Below are 26,787 nucleotides of genomic sequence, written 5' to 3'. Positions count from 1 at the left end.
GCTTAAGCGATTCTCTTGCCTTCCAAGTAGCTGGGACTACAGGTACTCATTACACCGCCCGGGTATTTTTTTGTTGCAGTTGCCACTGCTGTTTTAGCTGGCCAGGGCCAGGTTCGAACCTGCCACCCTCAGTATATGGGGCCAGCGCCCTACCCACTGAGCCACAGGCACCGCCTGGAAGACTCTTGATAAAACATTTTCTAGTTAACTTGACACAGAACATAGTGCTATGTTTAGGTCTGCTGAGGCTCCACATTGGAGTTGTACAGTACAAAGGCCCTAGTGTGTGTATAGGTACTCTTACCCCTTAGAGAAAAGCCTTAGCATCTGGGTACAGGCAGATTAGTTGCAGCAAGAGAACCTGGCGATGTAATTTTGCCTCTTTTTTTTTTTTCTTGATACAGAGTCTCACTATGTCACCCTCGGTAGAGTCCTGTAGTATCTATCACAGCTCACAGCAACCTGCAACTCTTGGGCTTAAGTAATTCTCTTGCCTTAGCCTCCCAAGTAGCTGGGACTTTAGGCACCCTCCACAACACCCAGCTATTTTTTGTCATTGTTGCTTAGCTGGCCTAGGCCAGTTTCAGACCTTCTAGTGTATGTGGCTGGCTCTGTAACCACTGTGCTACGGGCACCAAGCCGCCTTCTTTTTTTTTAGTTTAAAGATAGTGTCTCACTCTGTCACCCAAACAGGAATATAGTTGCACAATCATAGCTCCCTGCAATCACCAACTCTCAGATTCAACCTTCCTCCTGACTCAGCCTTCTAAGTAGCCAAGACTATAGTCATGGTCTACTATGCCTGGCTAATTTTTTTTTTTTTTTTTTTTTTGTTCCTCAACAGTAAAAGAAGAAACAAGTACAAGAAACAAGGTTACACTGATAGGTTACACTGATTATGTTTGTTAGGTAAAGTCCCTCTTAAAATCGTGTCTTGCCCCCAAAAGGTGTGACACACACCAAGAGCCCACCTGGCTAATTTTTTTTTTTACTTCTCTATAGAGACAAGGTCTTGGTTGCCCAGGCTTGTGTTTCAGACTCCTAGCCTCAGGCAATCCTCCCACTTTGACCGACTGTCCACTGGTTTCCATTCCCCTGAGAATGTTGATTCCAACTTAGCATATATTCTTTTCCCACTGAAGTGCTGAATCTCTGTCCAGAATGACATATATATATATTTTTTTTTTACTAGATGAATTATCTTCTCCTCTCTTGACATTTACAGTAATTACCACCAAGTATGGTGCTCTCAGTGGCCGTGATTATCAATTACCATCACAGAATTAGGATGCAGGGAGTAAGGGAAGAAGAGAGGGAAAGAGGTGGATGTTTTTGCACACAGTGTCTTAGCCAGCAGTTCAGCAAATTAATGTAAATTAGATCTTGGATTTTTTTTCCCCAAACCATTTTATTTGAGAAACCTATCAAACGTTATCTACCAAATAAGCTTTATGGAAACTGATAATCAGAATAGGTAGCACATCGGGGCGGCGCCTGTGGCTTAGTCGGTAGGGCGCTGGCCCCATATACCGAGGGCGGCAGGTTCATACCCGGCCCCGGCTGAACTGCAACCAAAAAATAGCTGGGCGTTGTGGCGGGCGCCTGTAGTCCCAGCTACTCGGGAGGCTGAGGCAAGAGAATCGCTTAAGCCCAGGAGTTAGAGGTTGCTGTGAGCTGTGTGATGCCATGGCACTCTACCAAGGGCCATAAAGTGAGACTCTGTCTCTACAAAAAAAAAAAAAAGAATAGGTAGCACATCAGTGGCAAATTGACTTAGAACCTATATCCCTGGTATAGATTCTAGTTCAAGGCTTTTCTGTCCTTTACAGCAGAGAGACAGAGATGTTCCCACTGAGAAGTCTTACTATTAGCCTTTATCCACAGGAATATGTGGTAGAGGGCCCAGGTTAAATATACAGAATATTGTGGTAATTTTAGGTCTAAATATCCTGTTTAGATCAACTGAACTGGATGGTACAGCTCTGTGGGGCTTCTGTGGTGAAAGAGCTTTCATCATTCGCACTTGGCACAGTAAGTTTTTGGTGCTATCAGATGGTGGGGGGACATAATATTCTCTCCTATGGCTGAGGAAGGGTGATACCTATCAGTCCCATGGACCTCGCCATCCCCAGTGTAGCTTCAGGAGCCTTTTCTAACCACATGTCTCCATCTCTAAGGGATGAGTAAGGACTTGGGAACTACAAGTATTTGATAATACTGAGGAAAAGTTCTTTCCCTTCAATCCCTTTTGCCCTGTGCCCTTCCCTCTCCTTTCTGTGACTATCCCCCAAAATAGTATGCTTCAGCAAATACAAGGAAATTGTGAAGTGGCTGTTCCAGTAGTCCTGCTCTGACACCCTAAATGTTATTTCCTTCCTGGGGATGCAGGGTATTCGCCCAATTGTGGTTGTACAGCCAGATGCCTGGACAGAGGACAATGACTTTCATGGTAAGGTACCTGCATAACCCTGTCTCATGTGGGGGTCCAACTGGATTAGTTTGATTCACCACTTATTTCTGGTGCTTAAGTAGCACCATTCTCAGCAATGTTTTTGATATTTGTTCAATGACTGTGAACAACTAAAATGTCTTTTTAAAATTTCTGTTGTCTCTTTTGTATTGTAGTAATAATACATGAACTGTTTCTAATGGGAGAGGTTAAATATGAATGTTCATCATGGAAAATATAAATCAGAACAAAACCAACAAAATAATCCCAGTAATCTCACCAGTTGAAGTTGATCACTGTAAAATTATTTTATGTGTATATACATGTACACATGTATATTTTTTTGAGATAGGGTTTCACTTTGTCGCCCTCGGTAGGGTGCTGTGCTGTCACAGCTCACAGCAACCTCCAACTCCTGGCCTTAGGCAATTCTCTTGCCTCAGACTCCCAAGTAGCTGGGACTACAGGCGCCCACCACAACCCTCAGCTATTATTTGTTGCAGTTTGGCCGGGGCCGGGTTTGAACCCACCACCCTCAGTATATGGGGCCGGTGCCCTACTCACTGAGCCATAGGCACCACCCTACACATGTGTATTTTACACGTCATCATATTTACACCTTTTTTTAGACAGTCTCAAGCTGTTACCCTGGGTAGAGGACTGTGGTGTCACAGTTCACAGCAACCTCAAACTCTTGGCTGAAGTGATTCTCTTCCCTCAGCTTTCCAAGTAGTTGGGACTACAGGTACCTGCCACAATGCCTGGCTTTTTCTGTTGCAGTTGTCATTGTTGTTGAACTGGCTCAGGCCAGGTTAGAACCTGCCAGCCTGGGGCGGCGCCTGTGGCTCAGTGAGTAAGGCGCCGGCCCCATATGCCGAGGGTGGCGGGTTCAAACCCAGCCCTGGCCAAACTGTAACAAAAAAATAGCCAGGCGTTGTGGCGGGCGCCTGTAGTCCCAGCTGCTCGGGAGGCTGAGGCAAGAGAATTGCGTAAGCCCAAGAGTTAGAGGTTGCTGTGAGCCGTGTGACGCCATGGCACTCTACCGAGGGCGGTACAGTGAGACTCTGTCTCTACAAAAAAAAAAAAAAAACCTGCCAGCTTTGGTGTATGTGGCTGTTGTCGTAATTGCTATGCTACTGGCGCCGAGCCTGTTTTTATTTTTCACTTAAGATACTGCAAATATTAGGCTGGGCATGCTGGCTCACCCCTATAAGCCTAGCACTCTGGGAGAATGAGGTAGGTGGATTGCTTGAGCTCAGGAGTTTGACACCAGCCTGAGTAAGAGCAAGACCCCGTCTTTAAAAAATAGTCAGGCATGGCTTGATGCCTATAGCTAAGCGGCTAGGGCACCAGCCACATATACCAGAGCTGGTGGGTTCAAATCCAGCCCGGGCCTGCCAAACGACAATGACAACTACAACCAAAAAATAGCCGGGCATTGTGGTGGGCACCTGTAGTCCCAGCTACTTACAAGGTTGAGGCAAGAGAATTGCTTAAGCCCAAGAGTTCGAGGTTGCTGTGAGCTATCACGTCATGGCATTCTACCCAGGGTGACAAAGTGATACTCTGTCTCAAAAAAAAAAGTTTTAAGCACGGTAGATACATTCTTTTTTTTTTTTTTTTAAGTAAATACATCTTTGTTTCACTCTTTTTTTGATCAACATAATTTAAGTGTGCTGCAGAAGTTTAACTGTAGGTTCCAGTGTGCCATGAGATAAAAAAAGTTAGAAAACACTGGCTTAGGGCGGCGCCTGTGGCTCAAAGGAGTAGGGCGCCAACCCCATATACTGGAGGTGGTGAGTTCAAACCCAGCCCCAGCCAAAAACTGCAAAAAAAAAAAAAGAAAAAGAAAACACTGGCTTAGAGTAACAGTTTGGCTCCTGATTAACCCTAAGACCTAGCTACCCACTGTGGGTCACTGGTTAGCACGCCAGCCCCAAACACCATGGCGGTGAGTTGGCACCTCCCCTGGGCCTGATTTAAAAAAAAAAAAAAGCCAGGCTTGGTAGCTCACGCTTGTAATCCTAGCACTCTGGGAGGCTGAGGTGAGTGGATCAGTTGGGCTGATGAGTTTGAGACCAGGTCGAGCAAGAGCAAGGTCTCCACCTCTACAAAATAGCCGGGCATTGTAGCAGGCGCCTGTAGTCCCAGCTATTTAAGAGGCTAAGGCAAGAAGTTCACTTGAGCCTAAGAGTGTGAGGTTGCTGTGAGCTATAACACCACGGCACTCTACCCAGGGTAACAGAGTGACACTCTGTCTCAAAACAAAAAAGAACAACCCTAAGACCTCATTTCACCAGGTCCCCAGAGTAGATAAATTAGAGTGAGTCTGGTCTGGGAGAATGTGAATTGGCACTAATCTCTGTTTGTTTTCTTTTTCCCCAGCTATCGAGCAGATGTGTGAAGCACGTGTCGTGACCCGAGAGTGGGTGTTAGACAGCGTAGCACTGTATCAGTGCCAGGAACTGGACACCTACATGATAACTCGGATTCCCCACAGCAGCTAGCCACGTCTATCAGGCCATGCGACAGTAACAGCAAGCTTACAAAATGGCCCTTTGAAGCCTTAAGAGCTCCTCTCATTATTCAGTCCTTTAGTAGTCCAAGTTATTAAATATTATATGTATATCAGTTAGAAAAGTACTGGCTGTATAAGGGTCCCTTAAGTATTTTTTGCTTCAAATCTCCCTTTGAAATCTTACATCACGAAATTGTAATTTTCACCTGAAATTTAAAAACCATTTAAACCCTGCCATTTGAGCAAGTTGCTGATTCATTATTTGTCAGCCTTCTTCCTCCTACTAGGGCTACTGGCACAGAATGGCTTGGCCTCAAGAGAATAGCCAGTTTCCCTAAGTTTGTTTCTCTAAAGCCCTATGTTTACAAAGGCTAAGAGTCAGACCCTTCTATGGAAGGAGAGTGCTTGGGATCTGTTATGTGACTTAAAATCCGAACAGTCCTTGAGGAACTCTCACATGTTGGAGTGGAACACTAGGGAGGAAATTTGGAGGCAGTTGGTGGATGTGAAAATGAAGCTTGAGATTAGAGATCTTCAAAAATCTGGGCTGTCATTGCTGCATTTCTAAAGTATGTGCTCTGAAACAGCAGACTGTATACAAGAACTGGTGTGTAAGGAGAATCTTCTAATTCCCCATTAGTAATAAGTAAAATGTTTATTGTAGCTCTAGTATGTAACCCATTCCTCTTAAAATATAAGGTTTCACCAGAAATAAAGTCCTCGGATCTTCTGCCCCAAAAAAAAAAAAAAAAAAAAAATATAAGGTTTCTGGTATGAATATTTCATGTCCATAAAATGACTGATCCCACCAAGAAAGGAGCTGTTGCTTTCTTTGAGGTAATTTTTTCCCATTTGCTCCCTATTGCTGAACCATACAGCTTCATGAATAATTTTGCTTGCTGAAGGAAGAGAAAGTGTTTTTCACAAACTCATGCAGGACTGTTCATAGCCATTGGAAGGACTAGTTCTTGCTTCTCTATCCCCCCAGTGTAGAAGGGCAGCACAGACTTGATTATACAAAGTATGTTTTATAAATGTTGTGTTACTAACACTGCAAATAAACTTGGTAGCAAACACTTCACTGAGAATGACTGCTCTTGAAACTACTACCAGCAGACTTTTTCTCTAAGCCTTTTCACTGTGCTTTAGTCTCCTCATCTGAAAAGTAGGGGTAATAGTATCTACCTCTTAGGGTTATTGAAGCAGCTTAAATATCTTTTGTAGTTCCTATTGCTGCCATAATACATTGTCACAAATATAGTGGCTTACAACAACATCTGTTTATTTCGTAGTTCTATAGGCCAGAAGTCTGAAGTGGCTCACCTAGTTTCTTTGTTTCAGGTTTCATGAAGCCAAAATCCAGGTGTTGGCAGGGTTGCGTTCTCTTGTAGATGCTCTGGGGATGAACCTGCTTCCAAGCTCACTCAGCCAAATTGTTCCTTGTAGCTGTAGGACTGAGATCTCTGTTTCCTTGCTGGCAGTTGGAAACTTAGACTACCCATACTCCTAGGCTCCTGGCCCCCTACCTCTTTGTTTTGTTGTGTTTTGTTTTTGAAACAGTCTCACTCTGTTGCCCAGGCTACAGTGCTATGGTGTCAGCCTGGCTCACAGCAACGTCAAACTTCTGGGTTCAAACTTTCCTCTTGCCTCAGCCTTCTGAGTAGCTGGGACTAAAGGCACCTACCCAGCACCTGGCTTATTTTTTTGTAAGAGATGAGGTCTTGGTCTTGCTTAGGCTGATCTCAAACTCCCAGTTTCAAGGATCCTCCTGCCTCAGCCTCCCAGGATGCTGTGATTACAAGCATAAGCCACTGAACCCAGCTCCCCTACCTCTATTTTCAGAGCCAGCCATGGATATTCAAAATTTTCTCACATAAAATCTCTCTGACTGCTCATCTAACTCCTGCCAAAGGCATTTCTGGTTTTTTTGGTTTTTTTATTTTTTGAGACAGTCTCATTATGTCATCCTCAGTAGATTGTGGTGGCATCACAGCTCACAGCAACCTCAAACTCCTAGGCTTATACAGTTCTCTTGGCTCAGCCTTCCAAATAGCCAGGACCACAGGCGCTCATCACAATGCCCGGCTATTTTTTTGTTGTAGTTGTAATAGTTTAACAGGCCGAAGCCAGGTTCAAACCCAACAGGCCCTATGTATGTGGCCAGCCCCCTAACCACTTAGCTACAGGCGTCAAAGAAAAAAAAAATTTTTTTTTTTTTTTTTAAGAGACAGTTTCACTTTATTACCCTCGGTAGAGTGCTGTGATGTCACAGCTCACAGCAACCTCCAACTCTTGGGCTTAACCAATTCTCTTACCTCAGCCTCCTGAGTAGCTGGGACTACAGGCGCCCACCACAATGCCGAGCTATTTTTTTGTTGCATTCTGTAGTTCTAGCTGACTGGGGCTGGGTTTGAACCCGCCACCCTCAGTTATGGGGCCGGCACCCTGTCTACTGAGTCACAGGCGCCACCCAGTTTTTTGTTTTGTTTTTGTTTTTTGTTTAGCAGTCCCAGGTCAGATTCAAACCCACCATCCCCAGAGCATGTGGCCAGTACCCTCACCATTGAGCTATGGGCACCCAGACTACCATTATTATATTTTATTTCGGTCTTCAGCACAGCCCTAGGGAGTGGGTATTTGTTTGAACAATGAGAGACTGGGCACAGTGGCTCGTTCCTGGAATCCTAGCATTCTGGGAGGCAAATGCAGTTAGATTGCTTGAGCCCAGGAGTTCGAGACCAGCTTGAGCAAAATCAAGACTCCCATCTCCACTAAACATAGAAAACTAGCTGGGTGTTTTACCAGGCACCTGTAGTCTCAGCTACTGAGGAGGCGAAGGCAGGAGGATTGCTGAAGCCCAAGGCTTTCAGGGTGCTGTGAGCTATAATGCTGTAGCACTTTACCCAGGCTACAGAGTGAGACTCTTTCTCAAAAAAAGAAAAGAAGGCTTAGCGCCTATAGCTTAAACAGGTAAGGCACCAGCCACATACACCAGAGTTGGCAGGTTTGAATCCAGCCTGGGCCTGCCAAACAATGACAACTACAACAAAAAAGTAGCCGGACATTGTGGCCGGTGCCTGTAGTCCCAGCTACTTGGGAGACTGAGGCAAGAGAATCGCCTAAGCCCAGGAGTTGGAGTTGCTGTGAGCTATGATGTCACAGCACTCTACCCAAGGTGACAGCTTGAGGCTCTGTCTCAAAACAAAGGAAAAGAAAATGAGAACTGAGGCTCAGTTTCCTTGTTTATAAGATTTTGGTCAGAGTTTGCATAGCTAGTAAATGGCTGTGTGGAGCTATGAACCCACCTTCCCCTGCCATTATCAGCTTTCTACCTGTGTCAGTCACTGATATAAGACAACAGTTCAAACTTAAAGGAATTTTGGGAGAGGAGTGGGTTGTGAGAGGAACCAGTAGTCTCTACCTTTATGGGCTGTGATGGGAGACAGTAAAAGCAGCCTCATGTCAGGCAAAGGGTCTTCTGGAATTGGATCATGGCTACTATTTCCATTTCTTTTCAGCCTCCCCCACAGCTTGACCTCTCTAGGGCCCATGCCAGCTCTCTGTCTACCTGCCAGAGAGTTGCTGGGTCTCAGAGCTCATTGGAAAAACAAGCAGGAAGCAAACAGAAGTGCTGTCAGCCCAGCCTTCAGTCCCACAGTGTCTTATTTTCAGTGACCAGTCGTGGCTTACTGGGCCTTGAGGGTGAATCAGGAATTGGCCTGCTGCCCCCATCACTGATAGGTTAATAGAAAAAGCAGCATCTATCTTGTATAGCCACCTTTTCAGGAATGCTGGGTGAAAGCAGAGATGACTAGAACATGTTAGGTTTTCTGTAATTGGCTCTGAAGGTCTCTCAACAAATACTTACCTCAAGCTCTACATAACCTTTTCTGTAAGTCAAGTTCTGGCCCTGTTCTCAAGATGCGTGCCCCAGTTTAAGAGTCTTATCCAGGCTGGGTGCCACGGCTCACCCTGTAATCCCAGATCGCCTGAGCTAGAGCCAGACCCTGTCTCTAAAAATAGCTGGATGTTATTGGCGGCGCCTGTGGCTCAGTGAGTAGGGCGCCAGCCCCATATGCCGAGGGTGGTGGGTTCAAACCCAGCCCTGGCCAAACTGCAACAAAAAATAAATAAATAAATAAAAATAGCTGGATGTTATGGTGGTCACCTGTAGTCCCAGCTACTTGGGAGGCTGAGGGAAAAGAATCCCTTGAGCTCAGTTTGAGGTTGCTGTGAACTATGATGCCACAACACTCTACTGAGGGTGACAAGTGAGATTCTGTCTCAAAAAAAAAAAAAGTCTTATATTCCAAGGGTGGTAGGTTCAAACCCAGCCCCAGCCAAACCACAACAAAAAAATAGCCAAGCATTGTGGCAGGCGCCTGTAGTCCCAGCTACTTGGGAGTCTGAGGCAAGAGAATCGCCTAAGCCCAGGAGTTGGAGGTTGCTGTGAGCAGTGTGACATAATGCACTCTACCGAGGGTGACAAAATGAGACTGTCTCTACCAAAAAAAAAAAAAAAGTCGTCCAGTGGTGGAGTAAACGTACTTCTTCCTTTGGCCTCCAATTTTAAGATGTCCTCCCACTTTTCCAACCTACAATCTCCAGCCCCCTTTAAGCATAGCAGCATTTGGGAACTGGTTTCTGTACTACTTTTATCTCTTTTTGCAAAAGGAACATCTGCAAAGAAGGATGAGAAAAGGATTATCATGGCACAGGGAGGGATCCTAGAGTGAGAGCTGAGCAGATTATCTCCCTCCTAAAAAATGCAACCAAATTCATCACAAAGTATCGGCTGGAAAACATGCAATAGAAAAAGAAAGAAATCACTGTTAGGGTGGTTGGAGCGGAAGGAGCCCCGCTGCCCAGAATGTATCCTGTGAAGGGTGCAAGAAGCAGATAAGGTCAGCCCCAGAAGCAAATGGGACCGAAGTGGCAGAGAACTGCAAATCTATCCAAAGAAATGAAAGAGAAAAGAACGTGCGAGTTCATTTATCAATGGCTGAGCCCCCCGGTCCCCTTCATCGGACTTGAGTGACACCCAGCTCCCTAAAACAGCCTGTAAATCTGCCTATAGCAAGGAGAAAATTAAAGAAATGAACCTGGGCAAATAGGAAAGTAAGAACCGGAAAATAACCAGCTCCTGTGGAGAGCATGGACTGGGGAGATACGAGTGAACTGATCCTGAATGTCTGGATGATCAAGAGAATCTAAGCAGGGTGGCACCTGTGGCTCAGTGAGTAGGGTGCCAGTGAGGGTGGTGGGTTCAAACCTGGCCCTGGCCAAACTGCATCAAAAAAATAGCCGGGCATTGTGGTGGGTGCCTGTAGTCCCAGCTACTCGGGAGGCTGAGGCAAGAGAATCACCTAAGCCCAAGAGCTGGAGGTTGCTGTGAGCTGTGATGCTATGGCACTCTACCAAGGGCAACAAAGTGAGACTCTGTCTCTAAAAGAAAAAAGAAAATCTAAGCAATGGGTTGAGAGGTTAATAGGAACCTCCCACACACATGCTATAGTGGCTGAGAAACATGAACTTTGCAGACCTAGTTTCTAGGCCCCAAAATGATACATGACAGTTTATCGTGCAGCTTAGCACAGAAGTCCTCAAATCATGGTCCCCTGAAAATTCAAGTATAGAAGACAATAGCATCACCTAGGAACTTGTTAGATATGCAGATTCCTAGTCCTCACCCTGAACCGGAAACCCTGGAGCTGGGGACCAATAACCTGTGATGCTGCAAATGACTTAAGTTTGAGAACTACACCTTGGTCTAAGAGGCTACCATAAGTATAAAAGTTACCTAATGGGCAGCGCTTGTGGGTCAGTGAGTAGGCTGGCAGTGTGATGTCATGGTACTCTACCAAGGGGCGGTAAAGTGAGACTCTCTACCAAAAAAAAAAGTTACCTATAGTCTTTTTTGTTTGTTTTGTTTTGTTTTGTTTTTTATTGTTGGGGATTCATTGAGGGTACAAGAAACCAGGTTACACTGATTGCATTTGTTAGGTAAAGTCCCTCTTACAATCGTGTCTTGCCCCCAAAAGGTGTGGCACACACCAAGACCCCACCCCCCTCACTCCTTCCCTCTCTCTGCTCTTCCTTTCCCCACCCCTCCCTCTTTCTCTCTCTCTCTGTTCTCCCCTTCCCCACCCCACCATGTCATTAATTGTCCTCATATCAAAATTGAGTACATAGGATTCATGCTTCTCCATTCTTGTGATGCTTTACTAAGAATAATGTGTTCCACTTCCATCCAGGTTAATAACAAAGGCTGTATGGGGCGGCACCTGTGGCTCAAGGAGTAGGGCGCCGGTCCCATATGCCGGAGGTGGCGGGTTCAAACCTAGCCCCGGCCAAAAACCAAAAAAAAAAAAAAAAAAAAAAAAATAACAAAGGCTGTAAAGTCTCCATTTTTTTTTTTTTTTTTTTGTAGAGACAGAGTCTCACTTTATGGCCCTCAGTAGAGTGCCGTGGCCTCACACAGCTCACAACAACCTCCAACTCCTGGGCTTAAGCGATTCTCTTGCCTCAGCCTCCCGAGCAGCTGGGACTACAGGCGCCCGCCACAACGCCCGGCTATTTTTTGGTTGCAGTTTGGCTGGGGCCGGGTTTGAACCCGCCACCCTCGGTATATGGGGCCGGCGCCCTACCAACTAAGCCATAGGAGCCGCCCAAGTCTCCATTTTTTTTAATGGCTGAATAGTATTTCATAGTGTACATATACCACAGCTTGTTGATCCATTCCTGGGTTGGTGGGCATTTAAACTGTTTCCACATTTTGGCAATTGTAAATTGAGCTGCAATAAACAGTCTAGTGCAAGTGTCCTTATGATAAAAGGATTTTTTCCTGGTGGCGCCTGTGGCTCAAGGAGTAGGGCGCCAGTCCCATATGCTGGAGGTGGCAGGTTCAAACCCAGCCCTGGCCCAAAACCACAAAAAAAAAAAAAAAAAAAAGGATTTTTTTTCCTTCTGGGTAGATGCCCAGTAATGGGATTGCAGGATCAAATGGGAGGTCTAGCTTGAGTTCTTTGAGGGTTCTCCATACTTCTTCCAAATAATTGTATTAGTTTGCAGTCCCACCAGCAGTGTGAAAGTGTTCCCTTCCCTCCACATCCACACCAGCATCTGCAGTTTTGAGATTTTGTGATGTGGGGCGGCGCCTGTGGCTCAGTTGGTAAAGGCACCGGCCCCATATACCGAGGGGGCAGGTTCAAACCCGGCCCCGGCTGAACTGCAACCAAAAAATAGCTGGGCGTTGTGGCGGGCTCCTGTAATCCTAGCTACTCGGGAGGCTAAGGCAAGAGAATCGCTGAAGCCCAGGAGTTGGAGGTTGCTGTGAGCTGTGTGATGCCACGGCACTCTACCGAGGGCTATAAAGTGAAACTCTGTCTCTACAAAAAAAAAAAAAAGATTATGTGATGTGGGCCATTCTTGCTGGGGTTAGATGGTATCTCAGGGTGGTTTTGATTTGCATTTTTCTAATAATTAGGGATGATGAGCATTTTTTCATATGTTTGTTGGTAATTCGTCTGTCTTCTTTAGAGAAGGTTCTATTCATATCTCTTGCCCATTGATGTATGGGATTGTTGGCTTTTTTCATGTGGATTAATTTGAGTTCTTTATAGATCCTAGTTATCAAGCTTGTATCTGATTGAAATATGCAAATATCCTTTCCCATTGTGTAGGTTGTCTATTTGCTTTGGTTGTTGTCTCCTTAGCTGTACAGAAGCTTTCAGTTTAATTAAGTCCCATTTGTTTATTTTTGTTGTTGTTGCAATTGCCACTGCAGTCTTCTTCATGAAGTCTTTCCCCAGGCCAATATCTTCCAGTGTTTTTCCTATGCTTTCTTTGAGGATTTTTATTGTTTCACACCTTAAATTTATCCATCTGGAATCAATTTTTGTGAGTGGAAAAAGGTGTGGGTCCAGTTTCAGTCTTTTACATGTGGATATCCAGTTCTCCCAGCACCATTTATTGAATAGGGAGTCTGCCCCCCAGGGTATGTTCTTGATTGGTTTATGGAAGATTAGGTGGTTGTAAGATTTTAGTTTCATTTCCTGGTTTTCTATTCGATTCCGAATGTCTATGTCTCTATTTTTGTGCCAGTACCATGCTATCTTGACCACTATGGCTTTGTAGTACAGCCTAAAATCTGGTATGGTGATGCCCTCGGCTTTGTTTTTATTACTAAGAACTGCCTTAGCTATATAGGTTTTTTTCTGTTTCCATGCAAAACACAGAATCATTTTTTCCAAATCTTGAAAGTACAATGTTGGTGGGCGGCGCCTGTGGCTCAGTGAGTAGGGCGCCGGCCCCATATGCCAAGGGTGGCGGGTTCAAATGCAGCCCCGGCCAAACTGCAACAAAAAAATAGCCAGGCGTTGTGGCGGGCGCCTATAGTCCCAGCTGCTCGGGAGGCTGAGGCAAGAGAATCGTGTAAGCCCAAGGGTTAGAGGTTGCTGTGAGCCTTGTGACCCCACGGCACTCTATCCAAGGGTGGTACAGTGAGACTCTGTCTCTACAAAAAAAAAAAAAGAAAGTACAATGTTGGTATCTTAATAGGTACCAACATTGAATAGGTAGATTGCTCTGGGAAGTATAGACATTTTAACAATGTTGATTCTTCCCAGCATGAGCATGGTATGTTCTTCCATTTGTTAATATCCTCTGCTATTTCCTTTCTTAGGGTTTCATAATTTTCTTTATAGAGGTCCTTCACCTCTTTTGTTAGGGTATTTCATTTTCTTTGAAGCTATGGTGAAGGTATTTCATTTTCTTTGAAGCTATGGTGAAAGGAGTTGTGTCCTTAAGTAGCCTTTCATCTTGACTATTATTGGAATATATAAAGGCTACTGACTTGTGGACATTGGTTTTATATCCTGAGACATTACTGTAATTTTTTTTTTATTATTGTATTTTTTGATGACTTCCAGGAGTCTTGTGGTTGAGTCTTTGGGGTTCTCTAAGTATAAGATCTTATTGTCAGCAAAGAGAGAGAGTTTGACCTCCTCTGCTCCCATTTCGATGCCCTTTATTTCCTTTTCTTGCCTAATTGTATTGGCTAAATTGTCCAGCGCTACATTGAATAGTAATGGTGACAGAGGAAAACCTTGTCTGGTTCCAGTTATAAGAGGAAAAGCTTTCAGTTTTACTCCATTCAGTAAAACATTAGCTGTGGGTTACATATGGTCTTTTGTCTCCAGGAGCAATGAATCTTAGGCCTGTTAAGTATAAATAAGGTTTATGGGCTGTTTTTTTTTTTTTTGAGACAGAGCCTCAAGCTGTCACCCTGGGTAGAGTGCTGTGACATCACAGCTCACAGCAACCTCCAACTCCTGGGCTCAAGCGATTCTTCTGCCTCTGCCTCCCAAGTAGCTGGGACTACAGGTGCCCACCACAACACCTGGCTATTTTTTGGTTGCAGCTGTCATTGCTGTTTGGCGGGCCTGGGCTGGATTCGAACCCCCCAGCTTAGGTATATGTGGCTGGAGCCTTAGCCACAGGCGCTGAGCCTATGGGCTGGTTGTTATGTACAAAATTGCAGCAGGTTTGGTTAACTCCAAGAAAGGTCCTTTAAGTCTTAAAGCCAGCAGTTTTTAACCTGTGGGTCATGACTCACAGGAACTGTATTAAAGGGCCGCAGCATTAGGAAGGTTGAGAACCACTGCTTAAAGCAAAGACAGTAGTTCCTCTCCATATCCATGGTTTTGCTTTGCACAGTTTCAGTTGCCAGAGGTCAGTGTTGGTCTGAAAATATTAAATGGAAAATTTCAGATATAAAATTTGTGAGTTTTTTTCTTTTATGCAAAATTCATAAGTTTTAGACCACACCATTCTGGGTATTATTATAATCTGTTTTGCTATTAGTTGTTAGTCTCTTTGCCCAATTTATTTATTTATTTATTTATTTATTTATTTTTAGAGACAGAGTCTCACTTTGTCGCCCTTGGTAGAGTGCTATGGCGTCACAGCTCACAGCAACCGCCAACACTTGGGCTTAGGCAATTCTCTTGCCTCAGCCTCCCAAGTAGCTGGGACTACAGGCGCCCACCACAACGCCCAAGTATTTTTTGTTGCAGTTTGGCCGGAGCTGGGTTTGAACCTGCCACTCTCAGTATGTGAGTCTCAGTGCCCTACTCACTGAGCCACATGCGCCATCATAATTTTTTTTTTTTTTTTTTTTTTTTTTTTTTTTGTAGAGACAGAGTCTCACTATACTGCCCTCGGGTAGAGTGCCGTGGCGTCACACGGCTCACAGCAACCTCTAACTCTTGGGCTTACGGGATTCTCTTGCCTCAGCCTCCCAAGCAGCTGGGACTACAGGCGCCCGCCACAACGCCCAGCTATTTTTTTTGTTGCAGTTTGGCCGGGGCTGGGTTTGAACCCGCCACCCTCGGCATATGGGGCCGGTGCCCTACTCACTGAGCCACAGGCGCCGCCCACTTAATTTATAAATTAAAAGTTTACTGTATATGGAGCCAGGGGTGGTAGCTCGTGCCTATAATCCTACCACTCTGGGAGGCCAAGGCAGGTGGATTGCTTGAGCTTACAGGTTCAAGACCAGCCAAAGCCAGAGCGAGACCCCCATCACTAAAAATAATCGAGTATTTGTGGCAGGCGCCTGTATTCCCAGCTACTCAGAAGGCTAAGGCAAGAGACTCACTTGAGACCACCAGTTTGAGGTTGCTGTGAGCTATGATGCCACAGCAGTCTACTGAGGGTGACAAACTGAGACTGTCTCAAAAAAAAAAAAAAAAATGTTTAGGGTGGTGCCTATAGCTCAGTGGGTAGGGCACCGGCCACATACACCCAGGCTGGTGGGCCAGCCTGGGCCAGCTAAACAACAATGACAACTGCAACCAAAAAATAGCCGGGTGTTGTGGCTGGTGTAGTCCCAGCTACTTGGGAGGCTGAGGCAAGAGAACTGCTTAAGTGCAAGAGTTTAAGGTTGCTGTGAGATGGAACGCCAGGCACTCTACCCAGGGCAACTTAGTGAGACTGTCTCAAAAAAAAAAAAAAAAAAAGTAGCTGGGCGTTGTGGCGGGCGCCTGTAGTCCCAGCTACCCGGGAGGCTGAGGCAAGAGAATCGCTTAAGCCCAGGAGTTGGAGGTTGCTGTGAGCTGTGTGAGGCCACGGCACTCTACCGAGGGCCATAAAGTAAGACTCTGTCTCTACAAAAAAAAAAAAAAAAAAAAAAGGAGGCCAAGAGATTCTGGAAAGCCCAGATGAGATGAGAACCCCTAGCTGCTAAAATTAGTGTAAAGAGCATCTGATCCACAGAGAGGAAAAAACATGAGAGAGTCTCTTAAAGATACATCTCTGGGCTAGTGCAGTGGCTCATGCCTGTAATCCTAGAACTCTGGGAGGCTCAGGTGGGTGGGCTGCTTAAGCTCAGGAATTCCAGACCAGCCTGAACAAGAGTGAGATGAAAAACAGAAGAAAACTAGCTGTATGTTTGTGGCAGGCACCTGTGGTCCCAGCTATTCAGGGAGGCTGAGGCAATGGGATCACTTGAGCCCAAGAGTTAAGTCGCTGAGTTATGATGACACAGTACTCTAGCCAGGGCAACAAGAGTGAAACTCCATCTAAAAAAAAAAGGACACAGGGCGGCGCCTGTGGTTCAGTCGGTAAGGCGCCGGCCCCATATACCGAGGGTGGCGGGTTCAAACCCGGCCCCGGCCAAACTGCAACCAAAAAATAGCCGGGCGTTGTGGCGGGCGCCTGTAGTCCCAGCTACTCGGGAGGCTGAGGGAAGAGAATCGCTTCAGCCCAGGAGTTGGAGGTTGCTGTGAGCTGTGTGATGCCATGGCACTCTACCGAGGGTGAAAAAGTGAGACTCTGTCTCTACAAAAAAAAAAAAAAGGACACATTTCTCAGACCCTTTCCCCCATCCCCAGACCTTCCATCCCAAGCCCAAACCCTCTCTCTCCAATGCCTCACTAGCTGCTCCCTTGCAGGCAAACTGACCAACAAATACAGGTCCCCTTGGATTTTGCCTATACTGTATCTTCTGTGTGGCCCCATCTGCCATTGCCTAAGGTCCAAATCCTACCTCCCTCCCCAGGGCCTTCCTCAAGTTTTCCAGGCCAAAATGTCTCCCCACCTAGAATACTCCACAAGTTTTGCTTTGTTTATGACAGCAAGTTTTTTTGTTTTTTGGGGGGGGTTTGAGACAGAGTCTCACTATGTTACCCTCAGTAGTGTGCCGTGGCGTCAAGCTCACAGCAACCTCAAATTCTCAGACTTAAGCGATTCTCTTACCTCAGCTTCCCAAGTAGCTGAGACTACAGGTACCCACCACAACATCCAGCTATTTTTTGGTTGTAATTGTCATTGTTCAGCTGGCCCAGGCTGGGTTTGAATCTGCCAGCTTTGGTGTATATGGTTGGTACCATAACCACTGTGCTGTAGGCACCAAGCCTATGACAGTAAGTTATTCACATATATATTCTAGCTTCTGTATTTGCTAGAAGATCTGTATAATCCCTTGTAGCCAAAATTACTATCATTTGACCTTTGCTATTACTCAGCTCTGTACCTGGCAGATACCTTGTTAGGCACCTAATGAGATTTTTTTTTTTTTTTTTTTTTGAGGCATAGTCTTACTCGCCCTAGGGTTGAATACCGTGGCATTATACCTCACAGCAACCTCAAACATTTGGGTTCAAATGATTCTCTTGTCTAAGCCTCCCAAGTACTAGGACTACAGGCACCTGACACAATGCCTGGCTATTTTTATTATTTTATTTTACTTTATTTATTTATTGAGACAGTGTCTCACTATGTCACCCTGAGTAGAGTGCTATGGCGTCACAGCTCACAGCAACCTCCAACTCTCTGGCTTAAGCTATTCTCTTGCCTCAGTCACCTAAGTAGCTGGGACTATACAGGTGCCTACCACAATGCCCGGCCATTTTTTTGTTGTAGTTATCATTGTTGTTTAGGAGGTCTGGGCCGGGCTCAAACCCACCAGCCTTGGTGTATGTGGCCGGCACCATAACCACTGTGCTATGGGTGACGAGCATTTTTTTTTTTTTTTTTTTTACTTTGTCACCCTCGGTAGAGTGCTCCCAAGTAGCAGGGACTACAGGTGCCTGCCACAACGCCCAGCTATTTTTAGAGACGGGGTCTCGCTCTGGCTCAGGCTGGTATTGAACTCCTAAACTCAAGCAATCCACCCTCCTCAGTCTCCCAGAGTGCTAGGATGAGCCACCTTGCCCGGCCTCCAAAGATAATTTGCTAAATGAATGAGGTAAAGGATGAATGAATGGACTCAGTGCATTGAAGGATTTATCCAGCTCTTGGCCTCCCCCTCAAACACTTTGGAAAACCAGCCATATTATACCACTGGGAGTGCTAATTCCCTTCAATCCCTCTTAACCTTTGTTTAGGGGTGGCACCTGTGGCTCAAGGAGTAGGGCGCCGGTCCCATATGCCAGAGGTGGCAGGTTCAAACCTAGCCCCGGCCAAAATAAAAAAAAAAAAAAACCTTTGTTTAGGATCTTTTTTTTTTTTTTTTTTTTAATTTGGCCGGGGCTGGGTTTGAACCCACCACCTCCGGCATATGGGACCGGCGCCCTACCCGCTGAGCCACAGGCACCGCCCTGTTTAGGATCTTTTTATTTATTTATTTTTTTTGTAGAGACAGAGTGTCACTGTACCACCCTCCGGTAGAGTGCAGTGGCGTCACACGGCTCACAGCAACCTCTAACTCTTGGGCTTACGCAATTCTCTTGCCTCAGCCTCCGAAGCAGCTGGGACTACAGGCGCCTGCCACAATGTCCGGCTATTTTTTTGTTGCAGTTTGGCCGGGGCTGGATTTGAACCCGCCACCCTAGGCATATGGGGCCGGCACCCTACTCACTGAGCCACAGGCACCGCCCTGTTTAGGATCTTAATGTACTCAAAAAACATAGAAGGAGACCAGGCATGGTGGCTCACGCCTGTAATCCCAGCACTCTGGGAGGCCAAGGCCAGTGGATTGCCTGACCTCATGGGCTTGAGGCCAGCCTCAGCCAGCACAAGACCTTGTCTCTAAAAATAGCCAGGCATTGTGGCCGGCACCTGTAGTCCTAGGTACTTGGGAGGCTGAGGCAAGAGAATCACTTGAACCCAAGAATTTGAGGTTGCTGTGAGCTGTGATGCCACCACCATCAAGTGTGACAAGTGAGACTCTGTCTCAAAAAAAAAAAAAAAGGGATCTAAGTGTCCAAGAATTACTTTCTCTTCTAACTCTTGATTCTCTTTTATCACGAAATTTACCCCTTTGTCATTAATTAGACCAACACCCACCGAACATGACATCAGTTTCCCTTATCCATTAGGAAGATCTTCTGTAGGCTGGATACTCAAAGCTGGCAGACTGCAGCTGCATCTGTAGGGAAATAATTATGATGTGCATGATGGCATGATGCTCTCTTTGCAAGTTCAAAGCACTAGCACAGCTATTATCTCTCCATCTTTACTAAGGTTAAGATTGCTAGCTCCCTGGCGTGGCACCTGTAGCTCAAGTGGCTAAAGCACCAGCCACATACACCAGAGCTGGTGGGTTTGAATCCAGCCTGGGCCCACCAAACAACAATGACAACTACAACCAAAAAATAGCCGGGCATTGTGGCAGGCGCCTGTAGTCTCAGCTACTTGGGAGGCTGAGGCAAAAGAATCGCCTAAGCCCAGGAGTTGGAGGTTACTGTGAGCTGTGATGCCACAGCACTCTACCCAGGGTGACAGCTTGAGGCTCTGTCCCCCACCCAAAAAAAAAAAGGATTGCTAACCCCACTTTACAGGTGATAAAACTGAAGTTCAGGGCCTTGGCAAAGATTACTCAGTGAGTTGGTGGCAGACCTGTAACTAAACAGCTCAGGAGTCCCTATTCATTAGGCCACAGATGGAAATGCCCTCATTAAATTGTCTGGGACAAGTGTGGACTCCAGTTGAGTAGGGATAGTGCAGTGGTTCTCAACCTTTCCGGGACCCTTTAATACAGTTGTTCAGGGCGGCGCCTGTGGCTCAGCGGGTAGAGCGCCGGCCCCACATGCCGAGGGTGGTGGGTTCAAATCCGGCCCCGGCCAAACTGCAACAACAAAAAAAAAATAGCTGGGTGTTGTGGCGGGCGCCTGTAATCCCAGCTACTTGGGAGGCTGAGGCAAGAGAATCGCCTAAGCCTAGGAGTTGGAGGTTGCTGTGAGCTGTGTGACGCCACGGCACTCTACCAAGGGCGATAAAGTGAGACTCTGTCTCTACAAAAAAAAAAAAAAAAATACAGTTGTGGGCGGTGCCTGTGGCTCAGTCGGTAAGGCGCCGGCCCCATATACCGAGGGTGGCGGGTTCAAGCCCGGCCCCGGCCAAACTGCAACCAAAAAAATAGCCGGGCGTTGTGGCGGGCGCCTGTAGTCCCAGCCACTCGGGAGGCTGAGGCAAGAGAATCGCTTAAGCCCGGGTGTTGGAGGTTGCTGTGAGCTGTGTGAGGCCACGGCACTCTACCAAGGGCCATAAAGTGAGACTCTGTCTCTACAAAAAAAAAAAAAAAAAAAAAAAAATACAGTTGTTCATGTTGTGGTGTCCCCCCAACCATAAATTATTTTCGTTGCTACTTCATAACTAATTCTGCTACCATTATGAATTGTAATATAAATATCTGATATGCAGGATATATTTAGGCAACCCCTGTAAAAGGGTCATTCAACCCCCAAAGAAGTCACAACCCACAGGTTGAGAACCGCTGGGATAGTGATAGGGGTAAAATTTTTCCTCCGCAATGAGGTTCCACCTTTCCAACCTTCCAGAAAGGTTTTCTTTAAGCATTACCCCATTTCCTAGATAAGGGAAGAGAAAGAGCGTGGATCTGAAGGTAACAAACACACAGGTGAGCGGATGTTTGCCATCTTCTCTTGAAAACCACATAAAACCAAATGGTAGTGTATATTACCAAAAGAAAAGGTACAATTTAGGAGCATCTTCCCAGCTGTTGGGCCACAGGACTCTGGAATAAACTAGTACAAAGTAGGTGGAAAATCTTCCCTTGGTAAACCTGTTCTTGGGGCCTAGTGAAGGAAGGTCTTTCCTGGAGGCAAAGGGCTTGTGGGTCTGTGCCAGGGACTTCTGAAGCCATAAAAGGGACCATGTCCAAACCTACAGAAGGTATGAATTCCATGGAAACCAAGATCTATGCAGGAGCCACCTCTGCTTTCTAACCAATTGCTGGATAAATTAAGAGGGAAAAATATCCCCATGGAAAGAGGTCATTTCCTACAGATGTGGCCACAGTGCTATGCTGCCCAAACAGTGATTTCCCTCTCTCAGCAAGTCCAAGTCTTTTTTTTTTTCAATTTTTTTTTTTGAGACAGAGCCTCAAGCTGTTGCCCTAGGTAGAGTGCTGTGGCATCATGGCTCACAGCAACCTCCAACTCCTGGGCTCCTGGCTATTTTTTTTGGTTGCAGCTGTCATTGTTGTTTGGCCCGCCTGGGCTGGATTCGAACCCTCCAGCTCAGGTGTATGTGGCTGGCTCCTTAGCTGCTTGCACCAGCCACAGGCACCGAGCCAAGTCCAAGCCTTTTCCCCTAGCATCTCCTAAAGCGTGTGGATTAGGCCTCTTCACCCCAGGCCAGCTCTGGCTTCTCTCAGCTTATACACCAGCTTGCATTACTCCATTTTTGCTGGGGCCTCAGCAGCTTCCCTGTCCCAGCAAAGGCTGTGGGATATGGAATGAGCAGAGGAGTATAAAACCTAAAGAATGAGCAGAGGATCATAAAACATAAAGTCCCCTGCCCCCAGGCTTGGCGCCTATGGCTCAAGCTGCTAAGGCGCCAACCACATACACCTGAGCTGGCCAGTTTGAGTACAGCCCGGGCCCGCCAAACAACAATGACAGCTGCAACCAAAACATAGCCGGGTGTTGTGGTGGGCTCCTGTAGTCCCAGCTACTTGGGAGGCGGAGGCAGGAGAATTGCTTGAGCCCAGGAGTTGGAGGTTGCTGTGAGCTGTGATGCCACAGCGCTCTACCCAGGGCAACAGCTTGAGGCTCTGTCTCAAAAAAAAAAAAAAAAAAACCTGAGTCCCAAGAGGTGGTGGCTGCAGAACATTGTGAATGCACTAAAAGGCCACTGAATTGTAGATCTTAAAATGGTTAATTGTACATTATGTGAATTTCACTTTATTTTAAAATTGTTAATTGTACATTATGTGAATTTCACTTTATTTTTAAAAAGAAAAGCTGGGCATCGCCTGTGGCTCAGTGAGTAGGGCGCTGGCCCCATATACCAAGGGTGGTGGGTTCGAGCCCGACCCCAGCCAAACTGCAACAAAAAAATGGCTGGGCACTGTGGCGGGCGCCTGTAGTCCCGGCTGCTTGGGACGCTGAGGCAGGAGAATCGCCTAGGCCCAGGAACTGGAGGTTGCAGTGAGCTGTGTGACGCCACCGCACTCTACCAAGGGCAATAAAGTGAGACTGTCTCTACAAAAAAAAAAAAAAGCTGGCTCTGGCTTGGCCCCTGTGTAGGGCATCAGCCACATACACCGGAGCTGGCAAGTTCAAATCCATGTCTGGCCCGCCAAACAACAATGACAACTGCAACCAAAAAAATGGCCAGGCGTTGTGGCTGGTGCCTGTGGTCCCAGCTACTTGGGAAGCTAAGGCAAGACAATCGCTTAAGCCCAAGAATATGACGTTGCTGTGAGCTGCAATGCCACAGCACTTTACCCAGGGCCCTAGCTTGAGACTCTTGTCTCAAAAAAAAAAAAAAAAAGCTGAGCTACCTTTGGGGTGGGAAGAGGAGCTGGGCCTGACTCTGAGGCTCTGAGGGTTGGGGCTCCTTGCAGGGAGTGGCAATGAATGACAATAGGAAGGCCAGTCTGGGCCTCCTCACTCCTCCTCTAGGACCAGATGGGAACTGGGACTGGGGAATAAGGCCCAACTGGGGCCGGCGCCCGGCTCTGGGCAAGAGAAGCACTCAGTGAATTCAAGGAGGCTGCAGCCGTCAGCTCATTTGCATCATAAGTGATTGGTTTTCCCTGCTGGCCTCTCATTAGGACACAATGGACAGTTGTTTGCTGGTGCAGCAGATCCATTTACCAAGGGAGAAAGGAGACAGAGCACAAGTGACCACTGGGCAATAGTGCTGAGGGGTGGGCAGACATCTCCCTTCCCCTGCTCTCCTCTCCCCTGCGTTCCCCCAGACCACTGGGACTCTTGTTCTCACACAATGAGAAGGGATCATAAAGAGTAAACCACTCCCTCATCTTACAGAGGAGTGACTGAGGTGCTAAAAAGAGAGGAAGGCTTTCTAAAGTCAGACTGGGAGTTAATGGCAGAACTAGGGCTTCTAGACTCTAAAGTGGATTATAGGTCAGAGCAGTGGTTCAAAGCTGTTATCGTAGAACTTTAAGAAGCTGTGACAAGAGGATCACTTGAGGCCTGTAGTGTCACAGCTATATGGGAGGCTCAGCCCCAGAATTTGAAGTTACAGTGAGTTATCATATCGTGTCACTGCATTCTAGCCTAGTAACTGAGCAAGATCTTGTCCCCAAAATAAATAAATAAATAAATAAATAGTCTAGATTTTAGACTCTCTTTCCAGGGCTCACTTCATTTCCCTACAATACTTTCTCTAATCATTCCCCTTCCTGTAAGATTCTCCTTACGGTTACTCTCTCCTTCAGGGCCTTGGTTTCCATCATTCTGTCTCCCGTGTCTGTCTACCAAACTTCTTTCTCTGTTCCTGCACCTCTGTTTCTTCCTCTCAGTTTCCAGGCAGATAGTATAATTACTAGAAATCAGCCCCTGGCCTAACAAGGGTGGGTCAGGCATGAGAGATAGCAATTTGGAAACTGAGGGTGTATCTTGGGGATAAGCGGGAAGAGAGAAAATACCTTCAGGGGACCTATTATAAACCAGACACTAAGACACACATGACACACTTTATCTCTTTCATACTTCCAGTCTTGCAAGGTAGGTGGTGTTTTTGTTTGTTTGTTTGTTTTGAGACAGAGTCTCACCATGTCACCCTCAGTAGAGTGCTGCAACGTCATAGCTCACAGCAACCTCAAACTCTTGGGCTTCAGCCATTCTCTTGCCTCAGCCTCCAAGTAGCTGGGACTATAGGCACCCGCCACAATGCCCAGCTATTTTTTGTTGTAGCTGTCATTGCTGTTTGGCAGGCCTGGGTCGGGTTCGAACTGCCAGCCCCAGTGTATGTGGCTGGCACCTAGCCACTGAGCTACAGATGCTGAGCCAGTGTGTTTGTTTGTTTGTTTGTTTGTTTTTGAGACAGAGCCTCAAGCTGTCACCACCCTGGGTAGAGTGCCATTGCATCACAGCTCACAGCAACCTCCAACTCCTGGGTTCAAGCAATTCTCCTGCCTCCACCTCCCAAGTAGCTGGGACCACAGGTGCCCGCCACAACACCCGGCCATTTTTTGGTTGCAGCTGTCATTGTTGTTTGGTGGGCCCGGGCTGGATTCAAACCCGCCAGCTCAGGTGTATGTGGCTGGCGCCTTAGCCGCTTGAGCCACAGGTGCCAAGCCTGTTTGTTTTTTGAGACGGTCTCCACTGTTGCCCTGGGTTGAGTCCCATGGCATCATAGGTCACAGCAACCTCAAACTGTTGGGTTCAGGTAATCCTCTTGCTTCAGTCGGTGGGACTACAGGCACCCACCACAGTGCCTGGCTAGTTTTTCTATATTTAATTAATTAATTAATTTATTTATTTATTTTATTTTATTTTATTTTTGAGACAGAGCCTCAAGCTGTCGCCCTGGGTAGAGTGCTGTGACATCACAGCTCACAGCAACCTCCAACTCCTGGGCTCAAGCGATTCTCTTGCCTCTGCCTCCCAAGTAGCTGGGACTACAGGTGCCCGGCACAACGCCTGGCTATTTTTTGGTTGCAGCTAGCATTGTTGTTTGGTGGCCCCAGGCTGGATTCGAACCTGCCAGCTCAGGTGTATGTGGCTGGTGCCTTAGCCACCTGAGCCACAGGCGCTGAACCTATTTATTTATTTTGTGAGACAGAGTCTTACTTGGTTGCCCTCAGTAAAGTGCCTTGGTGTCATAGCTTACAGCAACCACAAACTCTTGGGCTCAAGTGATTCTCTTGCTTCAGCCTCCCAAGTAGCTGGGGCTACAGGTGCCTGCCACAATGCCCAGCTATGTTTTAGAGACAGGGGTGTCGCTCTTGTTCAGGCTGGTCTTGAACCCATGAGCTCAGGCAATCCACTTGCCTCAGCCTCCAAGAGTGCTGGGATTATAGGTGTGAGCATTGTGCCCACCCTATATGTATTTATTTATTTATTTTTGAAGCAGAGTCTCACTTTGTCACCCTGGTAGAGTGCTGTGATGTCATAGCTCACAGCAACATCAAACTCTTGGGCTCAAGCAATCTTCTTGCTTCAGTTTTGCATTTTTAGTGGAGTTGGGGTCTAACTCTTGCTCAGGCTGGTGAGCTCAAACTCCTGAGCTCAGGTCATCCTCTCAGAGTGCTAGGATTACAGGCATGAGCCATGGCACCAGCAAGGTAGGTGTTCTTAGAAATAAAGAATAAGGCTCAGGCTCCGTGCCCTCTAGCAAGTGGTTACAGCGCCAGCCACATGCCAAGGGTGGTGCGTTCGACTGGCCTGGGCCAGCTAAACAACTGCAACAAAAAATGGCCAGGTGTTGTAGCAGGCGCCTGTAGTCCCAGCTACTTGGGAGGCAGAGGCAAGAGAATCACTTGAGCCCACGAGTTGGAGGTTGCTGTGAACTGTGACACCACAGCACTCTACCGCGGGCGACATGGTAAAACTCTGTCTCCAAAAAAAAAAGAATAAGGCTCAGAGAGGTTGAAGAACTTGTGCAAGAGCACCTAGCTGGCAAATGTAGCTTCCTGCCCCCAAACCTCCCATCCTCCCACCTCACACTGGGGCACTGGGGCTTGCCAGGGTGAGGAGCTGTTGATTCCAGGCTCCAGGGAGGCACAACCTTGCTGTTTTGTTGCTCTCTAGGCAGCAACTGCCTCCTGCCTTTCTCTAGGCCCCTTTTGCAGTGTGGGAAAACCTCATACATGCCCACTTGTGCCGCAATGATCAAGAGAGAGAAACCTGACAAATGCAGACCTGGGGGTCTCCCTCCTCCTTGCAGGAGCCCTGCTGCTCCTCCCCTTTGTGGGTCAAGCTTACCAGGGTCTATGTCTGTTCCTTTGTGCTCTGGGGGAAGGGGAAAGGCAGGTTGAGTGGGTGTCTGTGTGCATGAACATAAGACCTCTGGGTTCATTCTGACACTGAATAAAAAACTCACCAATTATTCCTCCAAGCTCATTAATATGCAGACAGACATCTGTTATTTAGGAGTCAACAGCAGAGGCATTTTCTTGGGGGGAGGGGCACTTATGTACACGGCTCTCTTGTCTTCCTGGCTGCTGAGGGCAGCTGCTTGGGAATCATCCCACCCCTTCAGACCTGGAGCTGCCCCTTTCTATGACCCTCACCCAGGGTTCACTAGAGAAGGAGAGAGGTCTGGGAACTGCCTGGAAGGAGGGATATGGGAGAGGAGCTGCACTGTGTAGAAGAAACTCTAAGAACAAAGACCTGAACCCACTCCTTGAGAAGATACTGAACTATACTGGGGCTGCCCACCCTACAGGGCACCTTGGGGACATGACCCCTTTCCTAGCTTTCTTAGCCTATAGGACAAGTCTAAATGTATCTGGACAGGTCACTATGGCAGCATGAGAACCTAACCCAGAGACTTCAGAGAAAGTAACAAGAGCTCAGTGCCCATAGCTCAGTGATTAGGGTGCTGGTCACATACACCCAGGCTGGTGGGTTCGAACCCAGCCTGGGCCTGCTAAACA

General features: G+C 46.8%; 1 protein-coding gene across 1 annotated transcript in view; it reads left to right on the top strand.

The window, feature by feature from the left end:
- BRCA1 (BRCA1 DNA repair associated) overlaps positions 1–6,037 on the top strand; it is a 90,760-nt gene extending 84,723 nt beyond the window's left edge. Inside the window, exons 21-24 of the mRNA XM_053568910.1 lie at positions 1,958–2,031; positions 2,389–2,449; positions 4,835–5,666; positions 5,732–6,037. Coding sequence (XP_053424885.1) covers positions 1,958–2,031; positions 2,389–2,449; positions 4,835–4,956 — 257 coding nt within the window. The 3' untranslated portion in view covers positions 4,957–5,666; positions 5,732–6,037. The remainder of the gene's footprint in view (positions 1–1,957; positions 2,032–2,388; positions 2,450–4,834; positions 5,667–5,731) is intronic.
- Positions 6,038–26,787: the final 20,750 nt, after the last annotated feature.

The sequence above is a fragment of the Nycticebus coucang genome, chromosome 18 (genome assembly GCF_027406575.1).
Source record: "Nycticebus coucang isolate mNycCou1 chromosome 18, mNycCou1.pri, whole genome shotgun sequence".
Lineage (NCBI taxonomy): Eukaryota > Metazoa > Chordata > Mammalia > Primates > Lorisidae > Nycticebus > Nycticebus coucang.
Note: the sequence above shows the minus strand (reverse complement) of the source record. Positions and strands in the feature narration are given on the sequence as shown.